The 22,844-nt window shown below is 45.4% G+C and overlaps 1 protein-coding gene across 1 annotated transcript in view; it reads right to left on the bottom strand.

Annotated features, from left to right (window-relative positions):
- Window positions 1-22,844, bottom strand: part of LOC308302177 (transcription factor COE3) — a gene marked incomplete at both ends in the record, with an annotated part of 142,786 nt that overhangs the window by 3,772 nt on the left and 116,170 nt on the right. Inside the window, 3 exons of the mRNA XM_080746410.1 lie at window positions 2,478-2,649; window positions 5,076-5,141; window positions 19,419-19,507. Coding sequence (XP_080602536.1) covers window positions 2,478-2,649; window positions 5,076-5,141; window positions 19,419-19,507 — 327 coding nt within the window. The remainder of the gene's footprint in view (window positions 1-2,477; window positions 2,650-5,075; window positions 5,142-19,418; window positions 19,508-22,844) is intronic.

Genomic DNA, 22,844 nt, shown 5'->3' with positions numbered 1-22,844 from the left:
CCCCAGAAGCTAAATTTGAGTTAGAAATGTTCGCTTAAAAAAATACATGTATTCAAAGATTTGCACACATTTTCACGACTTTTCAAAAATAGCAGATCTACAAGCTCGCATTGCAGCACCGAGTGCCGCGCTGCGAGCTTGTAAATCTGCTATTTTTCAATAGCTAAAGTATAAAATAATTCCAGGCCCCTCCACCTTGGGCCCTAGTAACTCAGTCCCACTTCCCCCCCCCCCCCCCTTGTGATGCCCCTGCCCCCCCAGTAGTACCAGTACTGCCGCTGCTGCTACGTTACCCCCCACCCCCTGATGCTCCTCCTCTCCCTACCATAACCACCACCACCGCCGCCGCTGCTCGCCACACAACCCCCATGCTGGCGCTGAAGGAAGCTGTCATTGTGAGGTAAAACAAGTGATGGTGAGCGGAGACAAACTCCAGAGGAAAAAATGAAATAATTCATTTTGCACAAGGACGACGTGATGTAAAGCAGGCCCCCGCAGCGCTGCTCCTCTGGAATTACGGCAGTAAATTACGTAGCTCGTCCCGTTTGATAAGGCCCGGGCATTGCCGAGGCCCTATTTTTATTAATGTTTTAATCACACTACGTAATTGCGCGGGGCACAAAGAGACATTTCATAGTTCCATAACAGTGGAGGGACTTGGTCCGGGGCCCTCGGTGTAATGTTCCGAATAGCGCCCGGACATAAACTACGGAATTATGAATTTTCACGATGGCTGCGGTCCTTTTCCCATGACCTCATAGATTCCTGTAGGTGTTTCGCTCCTGCGCCGATGTGAAAAGCAGACAAAGGGGGAAGGCAGGAGGAGGAGAAGGAGAAGGAGGAAGAGAGAGAAAAAAGGAGGGGAGGCAGCAACGCCGAGGTGTCACCGGAGAAAAAACAGCTCCGTGATGCTTTTTCTTTTGTCTACATGTGTGCACGGCTCCAGCATGAGCAATCTGTTCATCGCACGTTCAGGCCTATTTCCTGTACGACCATGAAAGAGCTGCCTGCTGACAGGAAACATGGGCTATTTCTCTGTAGTAGCCGTGTGGATGGCAGCAGAAGATGTGTGTGTGTGTCTATGTGTTCATCGTATCCATGTGTGTGTATTCAAAACACCTCTCTATACACATGTATGGCTACTTTACTGTATAGAATGGATATGTCTATCTGTGTGTGTGTGTGTGTGTGTGTGTGTGTGTGTGTGTGTGTGTGTGTGTGTGTGTGTGTGTGTGCGTGTGCGTGTGTGTGCGTGTGTGAGTGCGTGCGCGCACACCTCTGTGTTTGCGTATGCAAGTGTTTGGTTTGAGCATGTGGGAGAGTTGTGCTCAGTACGCTTGACAATGTGTCACTTTTTGTTTATTGATGTTTATACTTGACTCTTACGCTTTTACGCTTTGGGAAAGCAAACTTGTGCTGGCTGCATCTTGCACACACACACGCGCGCGCACACACATAAGCACACACCAGCACGCACGCACGCTTCAAAGAAAAACCATAGTTTTGCTCCAAAGAATAACACTAATAGTTTATAATATTTATAACATGAATTAATCAGATATAAAATAAGAATATCCAACAGTACATTTAACCCTATTCCTCTGACAGTTAAATTAACACTCATTTTGCAACATACTGTATGTCCATACAGTACATTGCAAATGGACCCAAAAAGTATTTGGTCAAGCCAGTTGCATAATGCATCCTCAGAGGCCATTCACACTGTAATGAAGCGTTCCGTTCAGTTCATGCGGGTCACGGCAGTCATACGGTCAACCATAATCAGCTGTCAGTCTGCTGATTGTTTTCAATCAGCCACGCTTTTCTACACACCAAACACGGCTCTGCTGATTGTTACCACGTCAGCCACGCTTTTCTACACTCCAATCACAGCTCATTCCCACAAGGCGGTCCGTTTAAATCCTCCCACTCTGGATCTCTCTGCTTTTCAGTTGCTGCCACACACGCTGCTGCCTCTGGCAAAGCTTTGCCTCCGCCGCCACTTCTATTTTAAGATCCTTGCATGGCTAAAAAGTTACACTGAATGTTTAACTTAAAATTCACGTGTGCCTGGCTCTAAAGTAAACTGAAACTCAATGTTTGCACGGCTCAAAGTTCAACCGATTAAATGTCTTGCTACGTGCCGTGCTCTTTTACGCCCCCTGTATTCCTTTAGAGACACTTAAGAGCTCCGATTATGAGTTTGGGTGTTGTACGTTCAGCCGAAAAACACTCTGGAAGAGGCACTACAACTCTATGACAAACTTGTTTAATTTTCCAGTGCTTAGCACAACACTTTTCAAACCGCTACTATGGCTTACTGAGCACATACTGCGTGTGTGTGTACGTGTAGGTGTGTGTGTGTGTGTGTGTGTGTGTGTGTGTGTGTGTGTGTGTGTGTGTGTGTGTGTGTGTGTGTGTGTGTGTGTGTGTGTGTGCGGCATGCGTACGGGGTAGGTGGTACAGCGGGTACTGACCCTGGTCGCCCTGCGAGGCCTCGGAGATGTTGACGGCCAGCTGGCTGCTGAAGGAGTTGACGCCCATCATGCCGGAGTGGGCGGAGCCGGAGAGCGAGGGCAGCTGGTTGTGGCTGCGCGGCACGCTGTAGAGGGCCTCCGTCAGGTCCGCCGCCCGCTTCAGGATGATCTCCTGGAGAGAGAGACAGGGAGGCACGCGACCATATATGAACATTTTATGTCACGATTATTGTGACCTAATAGCAGTGGTTCTCAACCTATTCAGGCCGCGACCCCCAAAATAATCACATTTTAAACTGGGGACCCCTCCCACTCTGATGAGCACTAAGAGTTGAGGCATTACATTTTGTATAACACGGTTCTAATAGCAGATCTGGGGGGGGGGCTGATGGAGGGGAAAGGAACTGGTTGGAATCACGTGTTCATTTTAATCGCGATAAACGATAATATCGATTATCGTCCCATCCCTACCTGGAGATGGACAGACAGACAGACGGATGGATGGATGGATGGAGAAAGAGGGAGGAGAGGGAGGAGAGTGGAGGGAGATGGAGGGACATGGAAAGGTGGAGAGCAAAGGAATGGAGCGGGCATGATGGGAGGATGGAGACGGGGGGAGAGAGAGAGACAGAGACAGAGAGAGAGAGAGAGAGAGAGAGAGAGAGAGAGAGAAAGGCAGCAGGAGAGAAAAGAAGGTGGACTATTGGACTATTTCCAATTTCCAATACTTTCACTTTCCCACTACATCTAAGATCCGAATATTGTACATTTAACTACTCCAATACATTTATTTTAAAACTTTAGTTACTAATTACTTTGTAGATTTGGATTATTATTACAAAACATACATTAACCACTTCACCCCTATATCTAAGTACATTTTGATACCAATACTTTTGTACTTATTATTCAAGTCATTTTTGAATTCCGGGCAGACAGTATAACAGAGTATTTCTACATTGCAGTATTGATACTTTTACTTAAGTAACAAACGTGAGCACTTTTTCTACCACTGGCTAAGTGGAATAGTTTGTAAGGCTTGTCATCAAGCCAACACCACCAGCATGAACACGAGTTTCATGTGACAATGAAGTCTCTTTTAAAGGTGACCTCGTTCTCTTTAATTTAAGAAATAGCTCTAATAATAAAAAACGTTAACGATTCTAAGTATACTGAGAATGCCCTGCAGAAATCCCACAGACGATGTTGCCCCCCCCCCCCTCCAGTTCTCTTGCAACTCTTATGACCTGAGTTCTCCCTAAATGAAAAGTCTTTTTTTAATTAACCTCCATGTCATTAATAAATGTAATTGTTAGAACTTTAATAGCTGATCACAGGTTTCTGTTTTGTGTTTTTTTGTCAGTAGCCTGCAGTTTAAAGGAGCAGGTGTACAGTATGTATGCCCAGTGGCAGTGCTGCCCGCAAGATTGCCTGATTGAATCTTGGACTGGTCAAGACATCAGGTAAACACAATAAAGAAAAAAGGGTGCCCTTTATTTTTCTTCTTCTCAGTGGTTCTCAACCTGTGGGTCGCCCAAATTATTTTTTTGCAACTTAATGTGCAACATTGTTTTCTCACTCAACCGTAAACAAACCAACATAAAGTTTAAGTGTATCTGCACATTTCTAAAGTGTCAATTTAAAGACTCCTTAATACCTTTAAAATGACAAATTAAACATTGGCCATATTGTCAAATATTAGACTCAGAAATTGTGAAAATAGCCAATCTACATGCTCACAACACCTCGCAATACAGAATGTAATGCCTCAACTCTTAGTGCTCTTCATTGTGTGTGTGGGGGGAGGGGGGGTTAAAATATTATTTTGGGGGTCGCAGCCTGAAAAGGTTGAGAACCACTGCCTTACGGGACTGTAATTCTCAGAGTTAAATTAACAATGAGAGACAATTATCTGTATCAATTAGGATCTGTGGATTTATCAAACTGGGGGTCCTTGAAATTCAAAGGGTTGAGAATCACTGCGTCTTGAACAAGGCACTTAACCCTGGGATTACAGCTGCAGTGAAAAGCCCTTAGTGTCTACAGTAACAGTGGAAGAATGTGCTTGTTTTAGCCCGCCAGCCCCCAGGAGCATATTACACCGTATGAAAGTGAAGATAATCTGTGCTGAAAAAGTGTTAACACAAAGTGTGCAATAATGGAGCAGTCAGGGCCACATTTGTACAAAATGTTTACGCTTTCCTACGGCGTGGCACCTAGGGAGCGAGCCGCTTAGAAGAGTGGTCGTCGGTGGCGTGTGTGTGTGAGTGTGTGTGCGTGTGTTTTTCTTTTGTGTGTGAATATAAACCCTATTTAATTTTTCTGCTATCCGAAAATAGCCGATCTACAAGCTGACAAAGCATTGCGATGCAATGTGTTGTGACCTTTTAGATCGTCTGTCTTCTAACCATTTTGAAACATCTTGAAGAATTGTGAATATTTGAACACATTTTAAAACCTTTTTTTGTTTTCTTTCTTTTTTTTTTACACCAATATTATTATTGTTATGGGGCCCCCTGGAACAACACATTTTCAGCTGGGGGTCCGCGGCCAATAACAAATCAATTTGGAGGTCCTTGACATGACCATGTTTAGTACCTGGTTGTTGTGAGGCATTCCATACAAAGCCTCCACCAGGTCAGCAGCCCTCTTCAGCAGCACCTCCTGTAAGACACACAGGCAGTCTCTTATCGTTCCGTCTCTCCTCGCTGACAGGGGAAGCAGCCGCGCTAACTTTAAAGACCACACATGTGAGGACGGCAGAGTCCCCATTACGTTTTGAACTGCTGGTGATGGATAGTGAAATTCCGGGTAAAAAAGAAAAGAACTAAAATGTTATTGCTTCTATAAACATCAAACCCCTCAGCCCACAACATAATCTGGGCAGTGTTACTAGCTTTCACACTTTCAAGAGGTTAAATCATTCTTTTGTAACTGCATGTGAAAATTGCGAGTCAGGGAAAAAAGGCGATGCTGGCAGTTTGAGCTGTGAAAAAAGGAAGGGATGCATTAAAATGCAATCATTGTTTTACAGAGTACAACTCACAGGTTAGCTTTAATGACAGGGCCCATGTGTGATAAACAACGCCACGGAGGCAGCTGTCTGCATTTCATTTAGTTGTTGTCGGGGTGGAAACCTTGTATGTCCAAAACCGTTTTGCATTTTTTGTTTTAGAAATTATCTCAAATTTAAAAAAAGGCGATCTACAAGCTCCCAACGTGTCGAACTGCGACGAGTTGTGGGCATGTAGATCGGCAATTTTCAGCATGCAATACGATGCCATCAAGGCAGGCCAAAATTTATTTTTCAACTGTAGATATTTAGTCGACTAAAATCTTATGATATTTAGTCAACTAAAACTAGACTAAACCTAAAACATTCAAAATGACAAAGATGTGACTAAAACAAAATGGAATTTTATTCAAAAGACTATGAAGACTAAAACTAAATCTCTGTCAAAGTCAACACTGAATCACATGTAAACAGGCATGCATCTTCATACACACACACACACACACACACACACACACACACACACACACACACACACACACACACACTCATAGACAAGCAAAGCAATCCAAATGCTGTTTTGCACCAGTCCACCTGTCCCCTACTCTTCATCACACCACTATAGAGCATCGCAGCGGAAGTGGATTCCTGGGGTCACTTAATATTCCCCATTCATTTTCGCCATAGACTTTTACAAAAATATTTATAACAATTATGTTAAGCCTCGAACCAAGCCATCCAGGATGGAGGTGAATCATGACCATATAACCTTTTTTTCTATGAAAAGAACATTTTGAAAATCGCTAAACAAAGGGTAGTTATTAAATGTAGTATATCAAATAATGTAATATTAAAATATGTTTTCACATAGGATCAAAGGTTATATGATCATGATTCACCTCCATCCTGGATGGCTTGGTTCGAGGCTTAACATAATTGTTATAAATATATTTGTAAAAGGTCTATGGCGAAAATGAATGGGGAATATTAAGTGACCCCAGGAATCCACTTCCGCTGCGACGCTCTATACAGCCAACTCGTAACCTCCCTCTCTTCACCTCTCTAGCTCTCTCTCTGTCCTCCTGCTTTGAGCTGCGTGCCTGTGGAGACGGAGGTGGAATCTATTTTGTCAGGACAAGTGCTTCGCCGCCACACTGACACTGACACCGACACGACACTGACAGCAAATTATTGTGATCAGAAGTGACTCCGCGCTCAAAATGGCCGCCGACGGCTATGGATAGACGGACGGATATGCCCGCAGGGGAGGAGAGGGTAAGTATGGAGGGAGGGGAGGTGAGGGGAGGGGGAGACGCAGCCTAGGGGTAGTGAGAACCCATTAACACTGTGAGCGTTCAGAGCTGCGGACCACTGCCTTATTAGAGGCCCGTTGCATCTGTTTATTGAATTTCCCTCTGCCTAATTCACCCCCTCTTTCTCTCTCTCTCTCTCTCTCTCTCTCTCTCTCTCTCTCTCTCTCTCTCTGTCATCCCTCCATCCCCCCTCCTCTCTCTCTCTCTCCTCTCTGGCCCCCAGGCTGTTTTTTCCCACCCCCCCGGAGGAGGAAGCGTCCAATCTCTCGCCAGCAGCCCAGCGGGTCGCCGTGGTGATGGCTCTTAATAACAATAACAGGCCTGATAAATAGATAAATAGGAGCTCGCGCTGGAAACACTCGTTGGCTCTGCCAGAGTTAAATTGGGAGGCCAAACGCACGCACGCACGCACGCACGCACGCACAAACACACACACACACACACACACACACCCGGACATACAGTACACACACACAGACCTGTGTGTGAGGGAAGACAGTCAGACAGGAGAGAGGGAGAAAGGAGGGGAGCTACTCAGTTTGCAGACAAACTCACAGTCACCAGGTGAGTGCGAGATGACAACGCCTATCACTCAGTGCAACACTAAAACAAACCACAGCAAACAGGTCACTCAATCACAAGGTCAGGAGGGTGTATCACGCGATAAGACAGTGTGTGTGTGTGTGTGTGTGTGTGTGTGTGTGTGTGTGTGTGTGTGTGTGTGTGTGTGTGTGTGTGTGTGTGTGTGTTGGGGGGGGTGACAGGTAGGTGTGAGGAAGACAGTGATGAGAGGCATTCTGGGCGAGAGGCGGTGTTGTGGGAGCCTCTGCTGGAGGTCTCTGGGGTATTACAGGGAGGAGGGGCCTGATCTACGCCTCTGTGAGGACTGAGGACCCGATGCCTGGTGTGTGTATGTGTGTGCGTGCGTGCATGCGTGCGTGCGTGTATGTGTGTGTGTGTGTGCGTGTGTGTGTGTGTGTGGGGGGGGTGACACTAAGAGAGGGAGAGAGAGACAGAAAGAGAGATAGCAACAGAGATAGGAGGTGAGAAACATGAGAAAAGGGGCAGAGGGACAAGGAGGGTTAAATCACTGTTTTCCAAACAGTGGCTCGGGACCCATTCGTGGGTCGCGGACACATTTTGATGGGTCCCTTAGTTTTTTGTTTCCTACATTTTATTTTTAATTGCAATTATTGTTTCAAAACATTTGCAAAAATCATTCCCAATAAAAGCAAAAATGTTCATGAATAAAAAACTATGATGTTTCAATGATCAAAGAAAAATCTAAGAAATGACAAATTAGAAAGCAAATGTTTAAGAAGTAGTGGAAATAGCCACTCTACAAGCTCACAACGCGGCACGAAGTGACGTAAAGAGCTTGCAGATCGGCTGTTTTCACTAGTTTGGGTCCCAGGCAAACATCTAATTTCTCTTTTGGGTCTCAAGCTAAAAGTTTGGGAACCACTGGGTTAGATGGATGGATGGATGGATGGATGGATGGACGGACAGACGGATAAAAGAGTGAGGGCCAGAAGGAGAAGTGGCGTGAACCTCCAATGTAGCGAGAGAGTCTAACGGATTCAATGGAAATCTAAGAAAAGAGCACGATCTGTAAATACAAACAATAAAAAAAGGGGGCTGGGAAGTACAAACAAAAACAGATGTTTGGACAAAAAGGCACTGAGAGAGAAACGAGAAACAGAAGAGGTGTAAACAATGTGGCAAACGGAGAGAGAGAGAGAGGGGGGAAGAGAAGAGGCACGGGGGGGCCGGGGTAAGAGAGGAGAAACAGAAAGTGAACGAGAGCGAGGGAAAGAGGGAGGGAGGGACCGTAGAGGAGGAGAGGAGATGAACAGCTGGGTAAGAGAGCTTCACTGTCATTATCGGGGTGTGAGAGAGAAAGCCCCCCCCTCATCACACCCCCGCCTCTCCAATTCCTCCCGCACTTCATTCTAATTACCCAGACTGCACTAGTGCCGTAGTACGCTCATTTACTGACAATTATTACTGGGGAAAAGCAGTGAAGCTCGTGTAGAGAAAACGGTTCATCAAAGTCATCAACCTCGGCTTCGTTCTTTTTCCCGGTAACCCTAAGCCTAAGAACACATAATCCTCCCTCCTCTAATCAAATACGGCGGATATTGTTTTAATTACATAGCGTAATAATACCACTTCCCTCTTTATTCCATATATCGTTGTTGTCGGTTGGAAACCTTGTATGTCCAAAACCTTCCTTTTTTTTGTTATTATTCTAAAAACAACTTTAAAATAGTGAAAATAGCTGATCTACAAGTAAAAGCACACAATGCATAGCACCCTGAGGCGTTGTGTGCTTGTAGATCTGCTATTTTCACTAGTCTTGTGCGACAGTCTTGTATTATGAAGCAGAACATTTGAAACTTGGGAGATACGAGTTTTCTTCTTGTACACACCAGGGTTATAGAACCATGTAATACAGAACCGTTTAGTAGAGATTCAAGTACTGCACTGTAGTCCTGTGACAGCCACAGGATTCAAAGGGGGGAGGAGGGTTGGTCTTACAAAAAGAAGCAAAGTTAACCACAAGCCAGTGTTTTTCTATGCCTGAGTCAGACCGCTCTTCCCCTCCACTCCGCTCCGCTCAGGCCGATCAAAAAAGAAAAAGTGAACAAGGATGCCCCCCTCCCCCTCCTCCCCCATTTCCCACGACAGAATATGACCTCCGGAGGAAAGGATCCAACAAGATGACTAGCGGCATCCAGTCCAGCTGGGCAGAGCGCTGTAGGACCAAGCAGAGACTGATAGCACCAGTTACAGAAATAACACTGCACTGACCAGAGCAAAAAGAAAAATGATTATTTTGGCTAATTTGGTTACAGGCATGTGTCTCGTTATGTTGTGCATGACCACAGAGCAAAGCAAGGACGATTTATTATTAACCCATTTAGGCCTCGAATTATTCAACGCTTTAACTGTTGAAAAATTGCAGATCTACAAGCTCACAGCGTGGCACCGAGTGTCTTTCATTCAAGTCTATTCAAGTCTTTGAATATATCTTTTTAAAAGTTTTAAAAAATGTGTAACTCAAAAATTTGCTTAAAAAAAAGAAAATGGGTCAAAATGTCTACACGGACATGACATGTAAAAAAATATATATATACAGGTATATATGAACAAGGACAATGAAAATGTTACATGTTGACTGACCTAATAAAGTATTAAGGGGGGCCTGGCACAACATACTTTAAGATGGGGGTCCGCAGCCAAATACCGGTAATTTTGGGGGTCCTTGACATGAAAAGGTTTGTGAACCACTGATTTAGAAGAAGGATTTAGAAGACATTTATAGAATCGGGTAAAAATTGCAGGACTTGCACAAATGTTCACGATTCTTCAGAAACAGCAGATCTACAAGCTTGTAGATTCTGCTATTTTTTAATAGTTAAAGCATAAAGTAATGGTTAAAGTGGTTTGAATCTAAAGTGACACAGTGACACAGTTCAGGCCTAAATGGCTTTTAGTAAATGTTTGTTGAATGAATCGTGGTGACGTTTACGCTGCAAAATGATAAAGGCTTTCAACACTGAAGGACGTTATTATCCAATCAATGTTTGAAATCTATAACTGCTATTTATCTTTCTGCTGAGTGCAGAACTTGAATGAGGTGTGGGTTGCAAGCAGCAATGCAGCTCTGGTTTTCATTAAAGACAAGTATCCTGGTTTAGGAGCGCTGCTTTTGGCAGAAGGACTTCTTGTACAGGTTATATGTGACTGCATTTGTATTTCCACAAACCTTGTACTGTATCTCTTTTTTTAAAAGTTATGTTTTTATACTTATACTCCCAATGTGTCACAATTTGAAGCGTGAGCTCAGTAGAACAGAACTTTCACTACGTTTGATAGATTTGAACATTTTCAAAAGACATGCCCAAAATAGGCATGTCAGCATTGAAAGTGGTTAAGTCCGTCTGTCTGCAGGTTTTTATAAATATTGAACCAATGACAAGTATTAACAAGAGCTTGTGAGTAAATGATACGTTTTCTCCATTTCCTGAAAAGTTACAGTTTTGCAAACATGGTTTGTGCCTGACAATGCTGATATAATGTGCATATGCATACTGTAGCCTACACAATACACACTTACATACCGGTAAATGCCTATACCTATACTGCACTCATGCATATATACATATAGTACACATGCCTAGATCAAAACCCATTGTCATCACAATGTCACACGACTACAATATGTTCACAAAACAGTAGCACGACAAGGCATGTTTCAGTTTATCTTCAGCTACTACAACTCCCATTCATGACTGAAGTGGATTTAACAGGTCAAATCAATAAGGAATCATATCATTTTGGATACACTTGTTCACACGCACGCACGCAGGTACGCACACTCATTCCTGACTCCTTCCTGAGTACTTTTTCCACCACTGCTCGCGCGGAAACGCTGGTACCAAAATAAGAGCAGGCTGTCACTCTCTGGACCCCAACCCCCCTCAAGCACCATCCTCCTTCTCTATTGTAAGGATGCTTCTCTCTCTCCTCTGAGAACTGATACAATCTGTCACAAGCTGGCACTGCCAACCCTGTGTATGTGTGTGTGTGTGTGTGTGTGTGTGTGTGTGTGTGTGTGTGTGTGTGTGTGTGTGTGTGTGTGTGTGTGTGTGTGTGTGTGTGTGTGTGTGTGTGTCTGTGTGCGCGCGTGCGCGCGTGTGTGTGTGTTGGGGGGGTTCTTATGTATGTACATTTTGTGCATGTCGTCGTTGTTAGGTGGAAACCTTGTATGTCCACGACCGTTCATTTTGTATTCATCATTTAAAAAAACCCATTTAAAACTAGTGGAAATAGCCGATTTGTGTGCTTATAGATCTGCTATTTTCACTAGCCTTGCGCGACAGGCAGAGCTTTACTTAAAAAAACGTACACATTTGAAACTTGGAGATACAAGGTTTCTGCCCGACAGTGACGACATGTGTGTGGCTGCGTAACAACGTACAGTATGCATGTGAGAGTGTGTGTTCATAGTGTACAGTATACAGTATGCATGTGTAAAAGTGTTTATGTTCTCTCTCTCTCTCTCTCTCTCTCTCTCTCTCTCTCTCTCTCTCTCTCTCTCTCTCTCTCCCCCTCTCTCCTCCCCCTACGGTGTGCTCTGGCTTCATTAATCTCCATTAGAAAACACAAGTTAGTTAATGTCTCTGACGCTTGGCGGCTATACAACGCCAGGCCCTCTGGCAACCGCAGACCTGCCCCGAATGCACACACACAAACACACACACACACACACACACACACACACACACACACACACACACACACACACACACACACACACACACACACACACACACACATACCCACACACACACACAACACACACACACACACACACACACACACGCACAGTATACAAAAACACTGGAATGAATACACATGTGTAACCCTGTGCACACGTACAGAGATTAAATCTTGGGCAAATAGAAGTAAACACAATGTATGCGCACATGCATTGTGCTGTGTGTGTGTGTGTGTGTGTGTGTGTGTGTGTGTGTGTGTGTGTGTGTGTGTGTGTGTGTGTGTGTGTGCGTGTGTGTGTGCCAGTGTGTCCTCGCTCCTTCTATTTTCATTAGGCCTTGACAGACACAACAGCCTTCTCAAGATAATGACGCCTTCGAGGCTCAGAAACACTGCGTGTGTGTGTGTGTGTGTGTGTGTATTTCTGTGTGTGTGTGTGTGTGTGTGTGTGTGTGTGTGTGTGTGTGTGTGTGTGTGTGTGTGTGTGTGTGTGTGTGTGTGTGTGCGTGCGTGCGTGCGCACATTTCATTTCATTGTACATGTGTTGTTCCTGCTGCGCCTGTTTTCTCATCGGTTCTGTTCTCGGCCACTTCCTGGTGTGTGAACACAGCCCCCCTAACTACACTATGCAGATTGTCCCAAAACAAATGCACTGTACCACAGAGAACAGTATAGTCTTAGCAGAACTGTCTCTGGGGGGTTGAGTAAATCATTTTTCCTGCGTGCTAGTAGTCCCCGGTCCCCGGGACGTAGCTGGTAGTGTGTGTTTCTAATTATCCTCAAACAACAACGACACCGGCGGAATAACCAGCCCGGATCACGTGGGTCAGTGAGTCGCTACGACTCCAGGGTTCCTGGGGACCCAGAATGCCCCTTGTTCTCCATTCTGCCTTGTAGTTAATTGCGTAGACCTGGCGCCCCAGGTCCAAACTTGTCCCCGATTAGACGGCTAACACGAAGATCACAGTCACCACGCCGGCTCCCTAGAAGCACTGTGTTCTACATATTAGAGAGCACTTCCAGGTGTTGGCTCACCAGGGAACTGCAGCCGCCTGGCTGGGAATGGTGCGCGCGCGTGTGTGTGTGCGTGTGTGTGTGCGCTCGCGTTCGTGCGGCCGTGCGTGTGAGAGAGAATAGTACACGTACTGTAACTCTGAGTGTACACCGTAGTATACCCTGTCCCATAAATACATATCCATTCACACAATTATACACACAACACCTCTCTCAACTTCAACCTCACCCTCCATCACACACATGCACGGACGCACACGCACGCACGCAGGCGCGCGCGCAACACACATCAACCACCCCTAACACCTCTCCTCACACATCCTCCCGCCTTTAGCGGTCGGGCGTGGAGAGACAGCGCCATCGGATTCCTGTCAGCGCAAGTGCCGGCAATCAGGGCGCTGGCCCGCTTTAACTGCGCTGAAAGCCCTGCCCCAATCAATACAGTAATGCACTGCCTCCCAGTTATCATCATCATCTCTTATCACTGGCCCACACCTCCGAGCAGAGCAGGGGAGCAGAGCAGGAGGAGAGAGGGAGAAACGAGGGAGAGAGAGAGAGAGAGGTAGGGGTAGGGGTAGGGAGGGCCAGGAGGGATGAAGGCAGGATGGGGGGGTGGGGGCACAGGGAATATGGGAAAAGAGAGAGGGATGGAGGGGAAAAGAGGGTTGAGAGGAGATGTGTGAGGGGTCTCTTGGCACTTCCTTTCAGGAACGGCGAGATGGATGGATCAGGATGGATGGGTGGAGGAGAGGGGAGTAAAGGGGGTGGGGGGTTGGAAAAGGGGGGTAGGTGGTGGGTTAAGACTTTCGTTTCCTCTCAGGGAAACTGGACAGAAAAAGAGAGAGAGAGAGAGAGAGAGAGGGATGGAGGGATGGACGAGTGGATGGATGGAGGGATAGAGGCAGAATAGTCAATACGACAGCTGATAGGGTAATCAGCCTCAGACTTGTTACGCCTGGCAAAAGATTAGAGTATGTTCTGCTCATCGCTATTTAACACTTCAGAATGCACTTAAGAATTAAGATTGAATATAGCATGGATAAAAGCTAAAGTAGAACAGAAACAATAGTGCAAAAACTAATAATCTTGTGCAGTTCATAAAGTAAATTATTACAAACGGCAGAGGATTTAAAATTTAAATCTAAATTTAAATAAAAAAAATGTTTAAATTGAATTACTGTGTTATTAGTTTTAAAACTCTTGTTTCAATATTTCCTCATCCAAAACCCAGAAAAAGACGAAAATAACTCTGCCTTAGGGATGGAATGTTCACACACTACAGCATCTATTATGCCGTCTGGATTCAGATCATTATAGAATATAGAGAACACATCCGGTGGGCTCTCCGCTGAGATCTGTCCTCAGCGCGCGGTGTGCAGGCGATTCACTTTCTGTGTGTGTGTGTGTGTGTGTGTGTGTGAGGCAGCGCCGGCCGGATCGCCCCGCCACACCATTAGTCACTGTGTGATCTCTATACTCTGGAGCAATGCTCTCCTTGTTCAGCCCAGCAGGGGGGAAATCACTGGCGGGTGTGACACTGGACCACACTCCCAAACCACCTCTCCCTCCGAGATCACAGGGCATCACACCCAAGTAGAGAGTAAATGTGTGCGTGATTGCATAATACAGTATACAGTATGCACAAATCACATAGTGCTATAGCTGTAAGATATACGTAGACACTATTCTACATGGATATAATTCTCCAACGCTAATACATGCACACACATAGACATATACACAACATGCTCTGTCCTCTGTCCTGAATACTGAACCCTCTCTTTCTAGGACAGCAGATGAAGAAGAAGTGAGAAAGGAGATGAGACTTATCTTGGACAGTTTCATTGCTGACTTTGAAGTCTCCTCAGACAAAAAAAAAGGCAAGTTTAAACTGGTGTGGGGGTGTGTGTGTGTGTGTGTGCGTGTGTGTGTGTGTGTGTGTGTGTGTGTGTGTGTGTGTGTGTGTGTGTGTGTGCGTGTGTGTGTGTGTGTGTGTGTACATTTGTGTCTGTGCACACAACACCCATACGTGGGTGAGTGTGCATGGAAGAAAGTGTGAGTGAGTGAGTGAGTGAGTGAGTGAGTGAGTGAGTGAGTGAGTGAGTGAGTGAGTGAGGGAAGGAAGGAGGGAGTGAAGGAAGGAGGGAGGATGGACGGACGGACGGACGGACGGAGGGAGGGAGAACTCCTTTCTTTTTATGACCCAAACCATTGGGAAAAATCATTTCATCTGCTTTGCTCCGCCTGCTTCTCTCCGGGAGCCAGCAGGCGTACAGTATTTTTGAGCGACAGACCACACATCTTGTGCAGAGTGCACATCTCTTTAGGGCACTTTAGTGGTTTAATGTGGAATAACTCACAGGGCGAAAAAAGGCAATAGGAAGACCAGGTATGATAAAATAAAAAAAGATAAAAATAAAAAGAATATCCTTCTTTACAGAAGGGTCATCCTACATAGACAGGAAATTAAACCGAACTTTGATTTATGGCTTCGGAGGAGCATGTGTTTTCCTGCGAGGAATTTCAAAGCTCTCGAGTTGAATTTCTACGACCCGAAAATTTCAGTTTCAACCTGCTCTCCATATTAGAGCTGTAATAAGTGAACCCACTCGGAGTCAATCAGAGCCAAACTACATGCAGTCATGCAGTAAACATCTCCGTTTGTCCTGGACGGGGGCATTTCTCAACATAAACACAAACTCTCGCTATCGCTCGCCTGCGTGCACTCCCACCTTCCTCGAGCCCAGCAGCCCGGCCCAAACCTCCAAAGCTCCAGCCCCCGGCCCCTCGCCCTTGCCCTTCTTCCGTACGTCTCTTGACATATTCCTCCTTTTTCCCCTCCTTTTTTTTTTCCTATTTTCCTCCATTGGTTTCTAGGGGCTTAATTATGGGGGGCTGGCTCGGCGGTTGTGGAGGTGCAGTGCGAGAGGGGAGCAGAGTGACCCTAGAGGAGAAGCCATCCGACAGGGCCCTTAACAATGATAAATCACCCCGACCAGAGCGCGGCCGCCCCGCGCCAACCCCGCTACACAAAGAGCACTTCGCCAGCGACACCGCCGCCGCTAACGCTACTGCCCTGCTGATCTCTATAAAATATGGATGGTGCCGAGAGCCTACGGAGTGGAGCCGTATCCAGATCCGGATCCGCAGATTAGCGCCTATATGGTGGTTACGGTATTATAATGATGTGAGACATGGTGCCGGGTTAATTTCATTCAGAGATAGGCAGTTGAGGAAATGGATTGAAATTCAGCTCATGAATTGAATATTGCTCATTATTTTCAATGAGAGGGGGATTTCCTCATCCGTGGCCCCCGTATTTGAATTAATATCCCTGAACGAGTGCCTGGAGAGGCTGGTGTCAGGGTGGGAGGATGGTTGGAGGGTCAATGATCAGAGTGAAAGGTGCTCACTCTGACACCAAACACAGTTCATCTCAACCTTATGGTTTGCAAATCACCACATACAGGCCGTGAACTTTCTGTTTTCAGGCCCCACAGAGGATTTTAGCCCCACAGTCTATCTTTAATTTAACAATAAAACTAAAACAAAACTACAGCTTGCTTTTTAGTAGGGATGCCACCGATCCGATCTTCAGATCGGATATCGGCCCGATATTAAAAAAAACTTAGATCGGATCGGATCGCAGCGAAAAGGATCGATCATAAATATGTGCATTTATTTTAGTTTTATTTTATTGCTTATTATTTATATCATATTACATTTATACATATATCAAATGTGCTATCGGATCAGAATCTGCATCGGATATGGTATCAGATCGGTATTGATTCTGCCAAATCGGATCGAAAGTAATAAATCTAGAACGCAGCAGCTCTACTTTTTAGCGCCTTCTCCAGCTATTGTTCGGTCGGTCGGTTTTTACTCCACCGACCTCCACTACGGTACTCTGGGAAATAAAAATAGATCTTCCATATGTAGCAGGGAAGAATCTCCGTCCAGGTGTCTGTTTGAGTGCATTCATAGGCTGTTAAACTTGCCATGACCTAGGAATGGGTCTCGTGGCAGGTTTTCTGTAACAGAGTAGCATTCACTGCTGCCTCTCCAGCCAGCAAAGCAGAGAGAGAAAACTCGCAGGCTCTGGAGTCTCTTTTGGGGGTAAATGTAAATGGTAGCAGGCTGAATCTACTCCACATTTTCTCTACCTACAGTATGTGATTATGTGGGAATTGAACACAGACCATACTCTACAAGCCAGGACGGACTGTGTGTGCAGGGGTAGGAAGGTGGGAGGTGGAAATCTGTGGCCAGATGGAGAGGTTTGGATAGCTGGCTGTCTATTTGCCTGCCAGTGTATGGGCAGAGGGCGAGGTGTCCATAACCAGCCTGTATTTCTACAGAAAGAGAGGTGTCTGTTTGCAGCCAAGCCAGACTGGAAATGAAATTAGAGGGGTGAACCTGATCCAGGAACAGTCTCGGCGATCAGCTGGCCCGATAGCTATAGTACCTGTGTGTGCGTGTTTGCGTGTGCGTGTGCGTGCGTGTCTGCCTGTGGCTGACTTCCAGTCCCAGTTAGTTGGACAGTGTGGTCGCCAATGCCTTAATCCAATCACTCATTAGAGGTTATGCTGAAAGGGCGACTGGACCTTAAGCGTACCCAAAGGGTATTCCTCAGTCTGTCTCCATGTCTTCCCAGTTACTCTACTGGTGCGCCCCCCCATCAGACTGTTGCTACCTGACCAGTATTACATGACTACAAGTCTTAGTGTTTCTTGCTGCCTGACAAAAACCAACACGTAACACCAGACAACTCTCTTTCTATCCACTTCTATGTCCTACACAGACGGGGTGGTGGTGGTGGTGGGAGGGGGTGGGGGGTGGGGGGGTGTTAGGGGGGCAAGACAGCAGTGGATGAAAACAAAAGAGAAGTGACAAGCTAACTTAACCACCCCGGAATGATCACGTGACCCCATCCTGACATGTCTCATTGGCCGAGACCAAATGTGCCCTTTTACAAATAGCATGGCTTAACACAATCCGCTTGTTGTGATTTCTTTCGTGTCGAAAATGTCTGAAAAGCTTGCGGTTGCAGGGAAGAAAGAGGAGGGGGGGGGGAAAGAAATCTATGCTCTTATTGAGTTTTCTTTCTGAATAAATAAATATTTAAAGGTGGATGGGGGTGGGGGGGCATTTCGCTCTAGCTGCAAATCAGGCCATCAAAGGGGCCAGACAATGTATGCTCACTATTAGTATCAAATTACAAATAAACTGGCTTTTGGTGACTGGATCTCCGATGTCAGATTTTGATAAATGGTTTCAATTTGGCAGCTGCTTTAGAGTGTCAAGGCCCATCTGATCCTGTCCCCCTCTACAGCAGTTTGCTGCCTGAAAGAATCTAGCTCAGTTAGCCTAGCACCTTCTTAGGAGCCAAAATAATCTTTTCATACTAACCAGGCAGCAAACCGCCCAGGGCACCTGACGGCTGGTTGCTTTTTGGGCCCCCTGTTTAATGCAAATGCATGTGTGGGTGTGTGCGTGGTGTGTGTGTGTGTGTGCGCGCGCGTGTGCATGCGTGCATACATGTGCGTGCGTGTGGGCGAGCATGCGTTCATGCATATATGATTTCCCTAGTATGTCTAAAGGCAAGTATTGAGACATGTATATACATTTAATCATGACAATGCATATGCATAAATCTGTTAACAATCTTACATCATGGCATCTCGTCTCCCCTCTTAGGGAATGTGTACCTGCTGCCCATAGCTGAACCCAGTCAAGGGAAATGAGAATCCGCAAAAGCAGCAGTATTGCATCCTATAAACAGCTGTTTCCAGTTTTAAGAAGGATTGGACCAATTTAGCGGCTGGCATTGAGGGGTGCCTCTAGTGCCAAGTATGTATTGAGTAGAACGAACAAATCCAATCAAGCATTTCAAAGTTGGTCCTCTGTTAAATTAAACCATACAAGTAGCATTAAAAAATATGTTGTAACTGGTGCGGGTGGTCTACAGTAACCACATAGGGACAAAAGGCTTTCCAGTTACAGTATCTCAATCACAATTTACCCTTTCGCACATCTGTTAAATGCGCCAAAAATGATCATAATCTCATTGTTCACTATACTGTATAAATCTTATTCGGATCAGGGTTGTAAATGAACACCAGCCAAAATGCTGGTATATTTTGGCAGATAACCAGCCATCATTTAGCAATCAAATTCGATTTTATTTGTCCAGCTGGCTACTTAGAAAGTAAGAACTTTTGGATGGACCAGACAATATGTCCAGGGGACAAAAAGGTCCTGCATCTGACCTCTGATCAGCAACTTGATCATGTTCTGCTGTGTTCTACTGACCTTGGGTAACCTCTCGGGGTCTCCAGGGTGGCGTGGGATGACTTTCTGTAGCCTCTGGAAGCCGTAGTCGATGGTGGGTTCATTCAAGGCTGCATAACAAACAGGACAGATTGATTGATTGATTGATTGATTGATTGATTGATTGATTGATTGACAAACTGTTAATGCATAATCATACATTTGAATTTTGAACATATTTGTCAAAAGTAAAAAATAAAGCTCAAAAGCATATTTACATCCCTTCCCTGCATGGCACATACCACCACAACACACAGTATGACTATTGAATTGCATTGTTGGTGGGATATGTAAATCATCAACTGTTTAGATATACTCAATGCGGATGTTCTTTTTCTTTTCTTTTCTCATCATCAGCGTGCAAGACATTCACACCTATAGGAGCTGCCCAGTACAACCATAGTCTTTTAATGTTGTCCACTGATCAGCTCCACTGGAGCAGTCAGGAGCTAAGTACCCGGTTCAAGGACAACTGAACAGCAATTAAGGAAGAAAAGAAGATCATTTAAGATCATTCAACTTCCCCTCCCGGGTCCAGGGATTCTAACCGGCGACCTGCACATGCGCACATGTCCTCTCGCTGCCATTTAGAAGAACATCTTAAATCTCTATATGATCTTTGAAATTACATCCTATTGGTTACCCATTTAGAACGGGTATACATTTTGTGTATCATTATTTTATCATTATTATATCATTATTTTATGCTTTAACTATTGACAAATAGCAGATTGCGAGCTTGTAGATCTGCTATTTTAGAAAAATCATGAAAATTAGAATTTTGACCCGATTCTATAAGTGTCTTTTGAATCCTTCTAAGGTTTTTGGAAAAACCTATGTTTCTGTGTCAGCAATCTGGCCAGCCATCATCAAAGAAAAGGTCCTTTTCACTTAACTGGAGATCAGTTAGTCTGTTCTTGAGAGACTGCTATGTCAGTGGTTCTCAAACGTTTTCATGTGAAGGACCCCCAAAATGATATGTATTTGGCCACGGACCCCCATCACAAAATATTTAGTTCCAGGGACCACCCAGAAGCAAAATTTGAGTTACAAACGTTCGCTTTAAAAATACATAATATTCAAAGATTTGCACACATTTTCACGACTTTTTCAAAAATAGCAGATCTACAAGCTCGCAGCGCGGCACTCGGTGCCGCGCTGTGAGCTTGTATATCTGCTATTTTTCACTGGTTAAAGCATTCAATAATTCTAGGCCTAAATGGGTTAAATCTCTATATGATCTTTGAAATGACATCCCATTGGTTAACAGGCTTGTTACGGCTCCCGATGCCAGCTGAGGCACTGAAAAGCTCCGGGGACTGCTCCATGCCACCCTGCCCTCTGCACACCTCCCTTTATCAGAGTGTCAGCTGATCTCTCTCTCTCTCTCTCCTCACAGTCAGATCTCTCTTATCTTCTCTGTTCTCTTCATTAAGTGCAAGACCTTACACTCAACCTGTCCCCACCGCTTCTCCCTTCTCACCACGCATTCCTAATTCAATTGTATTTTCCTTCTTTTGAGCCCAGAGTCCTATTTTTTTTCTCTCCCTTTTTTTCTGTCGTTCACCCGCTGCAAACAACACAATCTCCATTTCTCCTCTCTCTATATGGACGAGGAGAGAAGAGAAACACCCGGAAATGAGTTAGGGAGATACTTCTCCATAATCAAGCCCATTAATCATAAAAGCCTGTCAAATTTGACTTTGGGGACAATTTGTCAGCCGATCGTGCCCACTCCGCTTTTGTCACCAGTGCCTCTTGTATTCTGTAAGGATGATTGACACACCAAATGCCGGTGAGTAGAATAGCTAGTTTGCGCTAATATGCATAACCGCCGCTTTCATGAATAAGAATAAGGTAGCAATACGGCCGCGCAGGGGTCTCTTTCAAAGGGCCCCCGCTACCGTTTGTCGCGAGCGGGCAAATAGATGTTATTACCATTATAACAATATTTGTTTTCTTTCCCCGGGAATGGGCGCCCGCGAGCTGCTAAATCAAATTTGTCGGAGCCCGTTTCAAGCGGCGGCAGAGGAGAAAAAGGGCTTTCAGGCTGTGGCTGGGGTGGGGATGATATCTGAAGGGTGACGGAGCTAGACGGGCCCTCGCCACGAGGGCTGCCATGTTGGATTTCGGATCTTTGCCCCTGAGAGGGGACCAAAGAACACAGAAGCTTAAATGTATTACTCCCTCCCTCCTCCTCCCTCTCTTTCTCTCGTTCTCCCTATTCTCTGTCTCAGATGAAGAGAGATTCATTGCTTTGATCCCAAAGAGACTTTTTGGGATGCATAGTGGATGCATGGAGGTAATGTGTTAGGAGTATGCAGGCAGTAATCAACTTGAATTCAAAAGTCAATTTTGTGCACCGCGCCGCATACGTTCCCAACCTAAAAAAACAGGTGAAAGGCTCTATGGGAACTCGGACAATTGAATAAAAAAGCCATTTACCTCCTAACAGAGTTAATGGGATGGGAGACTTAAGAGAGGCAGAGCGAGGACAAGTCTAAGACAGGAAATACTCAGCAAGGAGTGAAAGAAGGGGAAAAAAGAACACAGACAAAGAGAGAAACACAGAGGGAGAGAGAAAGAGAGAGCTCATAAGGCTTTTAATGAACCTCTCCACCAGGGTGTGAGGAGGAGAGAGAGAGAGAGAGAGAGAGAGCTGGTACCTCCACTATCCCCATCAACTGCCCCCACCCCAAGAAATTAAGCCCATTACTTCCCCTTATTAAAATCTCCCTGCACTTTGACCTCAGCGCCCCATTGGCTGCCTACAGGCCTGTAGTCCTCCCCGCTAATCGATACGGCTGCCTCTTTGCAAAGAGCCTGAGTAATTGGAGAGCGCCGGCGTGCTGTGCGAACCCTGACCCCCCTGCGCATTACACAGCCCATATGAAGACAGATTGCCTGATTTAGTGTAAACATATGCTGCAATCCCAGCCATCAGTGCCACTTTCTCCATCGTAATTTGTATTGATTTTTGTTTTCTTTTTTCTTTTTTTTCACTCCTTTTTTTTTCTACAGAGGCCGCCCGACCATCTTTCGTGCATTTGTGGTGTCTGATGTTCTTTTTCACCCCCCCATTTTTCCCTTCTTCTCTTTACAAACGGGAGAGTTGACACAGAGAGAGGAGGCACAGAGAGAGAGAGAGAGAGAGAGAGAGAGAGAGAGAGAGAGAGAGAGAGAGAGAGAGAGAGCAAAGGTTGAGTTAGAAATAAAACAGAAGCAATGTTGAAACCGTTGCGTGGGGGAATGGAAGGAGGAGAGGAGAGGAGATGAGAAGGGAGGGAGGGAGGGGAGGAGTAACAGGGAGTCATTCTTTATATATTTAATCATCTATTTATTGCTCCCTGCTTCTCTCCCTAGATCACTCTCTCTACACACTGTGAGGGTGATCAAACGGTTGGTTGG

Source organism: Nannobrachium achirus, assembly GCF_963921795.1.
Source record: "Nannobrachium achirus genome assembly, chromosome: 17".
Taxonomy (NCBI): Eukaryota; Metazoa; Chordata; class Actinopteri; order Myctophiformes; family Myctophidae; genus Nannobrachium; species Nannobrachium achirus.
This window is presented reverse-complemented; position numbering and strand designations above follow the sequence as displayed.